General features: G+C 45.9%; 1 protein-coding gene across 2 annotated transcripts; it reads left to right on the forward strand.

Moving 5' to 3' along the window:
• Positions 1-584: 584 nt before the first annotated feature.
• On the forward strand, positions 585-3,629 carry LOC146693947 (uncharacterized). Of its 2 annotated transcripts, none has more exons than XM_085429960.1 (3): positions 585-2,337; positions 2,447-2,508; positions 3,138-3,629. In XM_085429960.1, the coding sequence occupies exon 1, from the start codon at positions 669-671 to the stop codon at positions 2,208-2,210; it is 1,542 nt and encodes a 513-aa protein (XP_085286086.1). In that variant the 5' UTR covers positions 585-668; the 3' UTR covers positions 2,211-2,337; positions 2,447-2,508; positions 3,138-3,629. The 2 variants fall into 2 exon arrangements, 1 of the variants encoding a protein (XP_085286086.1); XR_014914840.1 differs by lacking the exon at positions 585-2,337 and adding an exon at positions 2,348-2,370.
• Positions 3,630-7,613: the final 3,984 nt, after the last annotated feature.

A 7,613-nucleotide genomic window follows, 5' to 3' on the forward strand; every position in this document is an offset into this window, starting at 1 on the left:
GTCATCTCTTAGGTGAATCTGACAATAGCCTACCTTCTATCACTTTGGTAGAGTCCCTTGCTCTACATACCGATGCGGTGCCAGACGTCTACGCAGATGATGGAACATTAGGTTGTTCTGTCATACCTACCTATAGTGAGGTAGAACTCCAACAGCATCAGAGGTCTGACCCAATTATTGGGTATGTGGTCAACATGTTAGAAAATGGAGGTGAAGCAAATTCCAATCCTAACTCTGCATCCTTAGAGCTTAAACTAATGCTCAAAGAGTGGAAACGTTTGGAACTGAAAAATGGTCTCCTCTACAGAACCCGCAAATCAGGTGAAAATGTCACCTTTCAGCTTGTCGTCCCTGAGTCTTTAAGGTCCACCATTCTCACTTGCCTTCATGACGACATGGGGCATATGGGTTTGGAAAGAACCCTCGACTTGGTTAGGTCAAGATTTTATTGGCCTAAAATGGCAACTGATGTAGAGAGAAAGATTAAGTCTTGCGGACGTTGTGTTAGAAGGAAGACCCTTCCTGAAAGAGCAGCACCTCTTGTGAGTATCCAAACAACCCGTCCCATGGAACTCATATGCATGGACTATTTATCCTTGGAGCCTGACAGTCACAACACCAAAGACATTCTGGTCATAACTGATCATTTCACCAAATACGCTGTTGCTATGCCAACAAAAGACCAAAAGGCTACAACAGTTGCGAAGTGTCTTTGGGAGCAGTTTCTGGTGCATTATGGTTTTCCTGAGCGCCTGCTTAGTGATCAGGGCAGGGATTTTGAGTCACAACTCATTAAAGAGCTCTGTGCCCTAGCTGGTATCACGAAGGTGCGCACCAGTCCTTATCATCCACGGGGAAACCCAGTTGAACGGTTCAACCGAACTCTTCTTGGCATGTTAGGAACTCTACAAGACAAAGAGAAAACTCATTGGCGCGATTATGTGAAACCACTAACTCACGCCTATAATTGCACCAAGAACGAGACCACTGGGTTTAGCCCATACGAGTTAATGTTTGGTCGCCAGCCGAGGCTTCCCGTGGATATTGCATTCTGCCTGCCAGTTAAAGATGGCTCTCCTACATCTCACTCTCAGTATGTGAGAGCTCTGAAGGCTCGCCTTCAAGAGAGCTATCAGATCGCTGCCAAAAACTCTCATAAGGTTGCTGAACGGAATAAACGCCGTTTTGACAAAACTGTCAGGGAGTCAACTTTGGAGAAAGGTGATCAAGTGCTAGTGCGGAACCTGCGACTTCGGAATAAACACAAACTTGCAGATAAGTGGGAGTCAACCATGTACAGAGTGGTGGAAAAGATGGTAGACCTACCTGTGTATGTTGTACAGCCTATGAATGGAGATGGTCCTATTCGAACTCTTCACAGGGATCTCTTACTCCCTTGTGGTGACTTATCTGAAGCTGAGGAAGTTGACCAGGTCAAGCCAAAGAGTTGCAGGCCAAGAACGAGGCGCAGTCAGCCTCTGTTACTGGAGGAGCAATCAGAATCTGAAGACGACTCACCTATCTATCCTAGGCAGTCTTCTGTCATTCCTGGAAAGTTGGTTCAGGTGTTTGAAATCCCGAAGAGACGACAGCAAACAGGAAAAACAGTACCGGAGGGTAGTTGTATACCAGCTACGCCAGCAGACTGTGTAAACCCTCAGCCTCAGGATGACCCTTGCAGAGGCAGCTCCCCTTTGCTGCCTGCAGAGCCTGTAGGGGTACCTCCTGAAGTAGCTGAAGGAGAGGAGCCAGATGTTGTGGCTGAGCAACACCCTACTGAAGACGATGTAACTTTACCAACTATGACTAATCAAAAATCAGCTGTGGCCGAAGACAGCATTGATGTACCGTCCATTGATGTAGAGGCTCCTATAGCTATGGAAACCATTGATCTGAACCCACAAACCCCTGAGGTAGCTCTGGAGCATAAGGAAACTGTTGACAGTGGAGAAAAAAATGACCATGTTCGTAAGTCAGAAAGGACACGTCGACCACCAAGGCGCTTCCATTATCCTGAGTTGGGAAATCCCTTAATTTCCTTTGCGCAGAGCCTCATAGAGAGCTTTAACCAAGCACTTTATACGATAGGTGACTATGAGAGTTCATCTGTAGACCACAGCGTGACGCATGAAGGGGCTCATGCTGGGTCAAAGGGGGAGGGTGTAACCCATGTGAAATACAGGGCTTCAAAATCCCTTTTTGTAATCTAAGGCTATAGCCTGTTATTGTCACAAGGGGGCGCTGTGATGCAGTCTTGTGTTCTGACGACCTTGCGTCTAGTGCGCAGGAAGTATTACCTCTCTCTTCCTGTGAGATCTTCCCTCTGATGGCGGTCAAGTACGTGTCAGAGCGCATGGAAAAAGTATCTTGGTATGCAATACTGCAACCCGGTTAATGAGACCAGATTGTTTTACGTATAAATGCTAATAAGGTACTCTTTTATTAGGCCCCGAACTCTGACCACAAAGGGAATAACGTCTGTCAAGTTATTTGTGTCTGAAAATCCCGGTGAGTCACGTGCTTTCGTTAGCTACCTGTTAAGTTAGATAATGTATTTCACTAGCCGATTCAGCTCAGAAACCTTTGAACAAAAACCAATCGGGAGCTATGAGAATCTGGCGTGTTGTTTCACTTCTCCTGTTGTTCTTTACAGTGTGTTATAAGTGTTGAATGCTTTGAGCTAAACGATGCCGATGCTAGATGCGATGCTAGCTGCTAATAGCTGTTAGCCACCCCACCCCACTGAAGCCATATTCCGATCGGGGGGAGGTATTCAAGTAGAAGCAATAGCTCTGTTTATATTAGAATGGTTATGTCTTAATAGATATGAGCATATTTCAAGTTTAATAGTATTTGCACTGAATTAAGTTACATTTGCTTGTAAGCCTTAAGGATGAATGTCACTTTCATTGCTATGACTGTTTACATTACTGTTTAAGCTGCTGATGTTCTTTGTTGTGATATAATTTTGATAAAATTGTTGATACTGGTACAAACAAGTTACTGTAACTCTTGTAACTTGGTAAAGCTAAAGGGAATGCCATTTGTGATTAATACATTTGGAAAAGAAGTTAATGAGCTCATGTTAAGAACACAAAGTGGGAAAAGAAATTGATTGTTCTGCACTGTTTGTGTAGATTGGTTTTTTTGAACTACTAGAAGAATTCTGGAGAACCACTGACGGCGAGAACAGCCCAAATGAGATCCTGGATGATCGTGAAATGGTGTGGCCAGCCATGCGATCGGATTGTGGGATTTGCCTGAGAAACTGATTCAAGCAACCCTGGATTACAGATAAGCCCTATGCACTACTTTTCCTACCCGGATAATAGGGTTTGCACACTGACAATTCCCCTACAGTACACCTGTTTGGGTTTTCAACGACTTTAAAGGACAATTCAGACTGGACAATTCAAACTTCACAACAGGAACACTTTAATCTGTTTCATTCATTCCAAAGAGCTCTGATACTGTTCAGTATAAATCTTCCATTTAAATGTCTTTATTTTGTTTTGTTTTACATGTATTCACCTTTAAAAATGCACTATTAGTGTGCAATTTGGGTTATTGTGTTGTATATGTGTATAAATGGTACTGAGGCAATAAAGGTCCCAGTTATTCACTTCCAAGCCAACTCCTTTTGTGAGTCTCCAAAACAAAACCTCCTCCTGAACCTAGAAAGATGTCTAGGGTCTCTATTTGAAGTGAGAGTGTACTGGTCCTGAGTAGAGGCGCTACACATCAACAACCAGAAATCATAACCACATACAGTGGGGCAAAAAAGTATTTAGTCAGCCACCGATTGTGCAAGTTCCCCCACTTAAAATGATGACAGAGGTCAGTAATTTGCACCAGAGGTACACTTCAACTGTGAGAAACAGAATGTGAAAAAAAAATCCATGAATTCACATGGTAGGATTTGTAAAGAATTTATTCGTAAATTAGGGTGGAAAATAAGTATTTGGTCACCTCAAACAAGGAAAATCTCTGGCTCTCACAGACCTGTAACGTCTTCTGTAAGAAGCTTTTCTGTCCCCCACTCGTTACCTGTATGAATGGCACCTGTTTGAACTCATCATCTGTATAAAAGACACCTGTCCACAGCCTCAAACAGTCAGACTCCAAACTCCGCCATGGCCAAGACCAAAGAGCTTTCGAAGGACACCAGGAAAAGTATTGTAGACCTGCACCAGACTGGGAAGAGTGAATCTACAATAGGCAAGCAGCTTGGTGTGAAAAAATCAACTGTGGGAGCAATCATCAGAAAATGGAAGACATACAAGACCACTGATAATCTCCCTCGATCTGGGGCTCCACGCAAGATCTCATCCCGTGGGGTCAAAATGATCATGAGAACGGTGAGCAAAGATCCCAGAACCACACGGGGGGACCTGGTGAATGACCTGCAGAGAGCTGGGACCAAAGTAACAAAGGTCACCATCAGTAACACACTACAACGGCAGGGAATCAAATCCCGCAGTGCCAGACGTGTTCCGCTGCTGAAGCCAGTGCATGTCCAGGCCCGTCTGAAGTTTGCCAGAGAGCACATGGATGATACAGCAGAGGATTGGGAGAATGTCATGTGGTCAGATGAAACCAAAGTAGAACTTTTTGGTATAAACTCAACTCGTCGTGTTTGGAGGAAGAAGAATACTGAGTTGCATCCCAAGAACACCATACCTACTGTGAAGCATGGGGGTGGAAACATCATGCTATGGGGCTGTTTTTCTGCCAAGGGGACAGGACGACTGATCCGTGTTAAGGACAGAATGAATGGGGCCATGTATCGTGAGATTTTGAGCCAAAACCTCCTTCCATAAGTGAGAACTTTGAAGATGAAACGAGGCTGGGTCTTCCAACATGACAATGATCCAAAACACACCGCCCGGGCAACAAAGGAGTGGCTCCGTAAGAAGCATTTGAAAGTCCTGGAGTGGCCTAGCCAGTCTCCAGACCTCAACCCCATAGAAAATCTGTGGCGGGAGTTGAAAGTCCGTGTTGCTCGGCGACAGCCCCAAAACATCACTGCTCTCGAGAAGATCTGCATGGAGGAATGGGCCAAAATACCAGCTACTGTGTGTGCAAACCTGGTAAAGACGTATAGTAAACGTTTGACCTCTGTTATTGCCAACAAAGGTTATGTTACAAAGTATTGAGTTGTATTTTTGTTATTGACCAAATACTTATTTTCCACCCTGATTTACGAATAAATTCTTTACAAATCCTACCATGTGGATTCATGGATTTTTTTTTTCACATTCTGTCTCTCACAGTTGAAGTGTACCTCTGGTGCAAATTACTGACCTCTGTCATCATTTTAGGTGGGGGAACTTGCACAATCGGTGGCTGACTAAATACTTTTTTGCCCCACTGTATAGCCAGCCACTTAAAACATCTCTGCCAAGTGGCTTTCAGCTATTTCACTGATTAAGTTTGTGGAGACGTAGCAACACTTCACGTCCCATCTTAGGGTATCCAGCATTGGTGATTCATGCCATGCTGAAAGGTCGTGCACAGTCACAAAACATTTCTCTTAAAACCCGGCCCCTGACTGTGGAAACCAATCAGTGCTGTTGAGTCTGTGAGTGGGTTTGCATTTTGCATGCATGTATTGTGTCTGTGCTCTACAGCGTCACTGTCGGTGCCTCGAGGATCAGCACACAGAAAATGATGGGATTTCAAGGTCCTTATAAGGTTTTAGATTAACCAACGCTCATTCGCAATTCACTTTTAAATGAACATGGGAGCATGGCTCCTTATTTCTACCTGCATGGGATCAATAAATTGTACCATTAACAGTGTTGTTACTGTTGACACACTGAAAACAGTGCTATTTACACACTCTGTATAGCGGCAATGAATGATGTTAATCAGCGCACACGGCTTGTTCCTGGTTGCAGTTTTGGATTGTCAAACTCGGGTTTTAGAGGTTATTAAAAGTTACAAAGGTTGAAATTTTATTTCCAAGCTCTCAAATTATAGTAGGTTTTGAATGTCTGATATCATTTTAGTTGCCTACACCACATAGGTACATACTGAGAAGAAGAAAATTCAGATACTGTACTGTGGTCTTCACTGTTTTTCATGAGTAAGGAGGAGTGGCCACTTCATCACCACCCTTGTGTGTGCTTTGTGTGTGAGAGTGGGCTCTTTGTTGAGGTGAGAAACATGAGAAGCCTAACTGGATTCCTTCATGGTCCTCACTTCCCTCCATATGGTGATGTGTGTGTTTTGTGTGATTTCACGTGAAGGTTAGTCAGGAGTGTGCACATAAATATCATCATTATGCTTCTCAAATGTCCAAAATAGTGCCATATTTTAATACTGTCATGGCTGTGTGCATGCAGGCAGGGAGGAAGGACCCAAAATGCAGGACTCACTGAGGCAAAGTTGAACTCAAAATAAACAGCTTTATTGCAGGTTGCAGACTGAACAGAAGATTAACTATACTGGGGGAAAATAAACTAACAGGCAGGCAAAACAGGTAACAGAACACACAGCGAAATCTGAGGGTGAGCAGACGTTAACGACACGACAGAGAGCAAAGGGAAACACAGGGCTTATATACACTGGGGAGTAATCAGGGAACGGGAAACAAAAACAACAAAAACAAAGTCCAAAAACAAACCAAAATACACAAAACCAAAAATACTAGAGCACAAGAAAAACAGAACCAGCAAACAGTTCAGAGGGCCTACCCGGAGGCCGACAATGCATGCAGCCAAAACAGTTCAGGAGGCCAACTGTGTGAAAAGCAGCGGCGGCGGCACAGGTGAAAAAGGTCTAGAGGCCGGCCACGCGGAAGGCAGTGGTGGCAGTCAGGAGGTTGCGCACGGTGGCGATGATGCCGAACAAGCTGCCTGGCAGACGGCCGACGATGTTGAGGCGGCAAACGTGGACCTGCAGCACCAGGCGGGGCAGATGCCGAGGCTGCACCAGGCGGGGCAGATGCCGAGGCTGCACCAGGCGGGGCAGATGCCGAGGCTGCACCAGGCGGGGCAGATGCCGAGGCTGCACCAGGCGGGGCAGATGCCGAGGCTGCACCAGGCGGGGCAGATGCCGAGGCTGCTCGGACCCTCCAGCGGAAGCAGGCTGCTGAACAGGCCCCTTGGACCCTCCAGCAGGGCCAGCAGGCACGGAGGCCTCTGGCAGACAAAACAGAACCAGCAGGTGCGGGGACCTCTGGCAAGGTTGACGCTGACTGGAGCTGAGCAGCACATGGGTTTGGCTCAGGCACTGACAGCAAGGTGCAGTCCTCTGCTGACTGAAATAGTTCACAGAAACTCCCAACAGAGGGCGGAGGTGACTGGGTTAACTCTCCCGGGCTCTCAGCGGAGAATGATTGCTGAGAGGGCTCAGAGTTCTCAGGTAACACGGGTTGTGCTAGCTTCTTGGTCTCCAGGGGTCGAGAGTCAGCTGAGGGTTGAAGCTCAGCCTCTGGGAAGGCCTTGGGAGAGTTACAGTCTCTAGAGAAACCAGCTTTTGAGGGAACAAGACAGTCTTAATGAGTGCATCTCTTTGTTTAGCATGAGTGAGTGAAGAGGGCGGCTCAGCAGGAGACTGGGCTGCTAAAGGCTGAAGTGCCGGTTGAGGTGAGAATGAAACTGGTGGTG

This window comes from Copadichromis virginalis, linkage group LG14 (assembly GCF_057382275.1).
Source record: "Copadichromis virginalis isolate Kocher_CV1m ecotype Utaka linkage group LG14, C_Virginalis_male_GT1.1, whole genome shotgun sequence".
In the NCBI taxonomy this organism is placed as follows: domain Eukaryota; kingdom Metazoa; phylum Chordata; class Actinopteri; order Cichliformes; family Cichlidae; genus Copadichromis; species Copadichromis virginalis.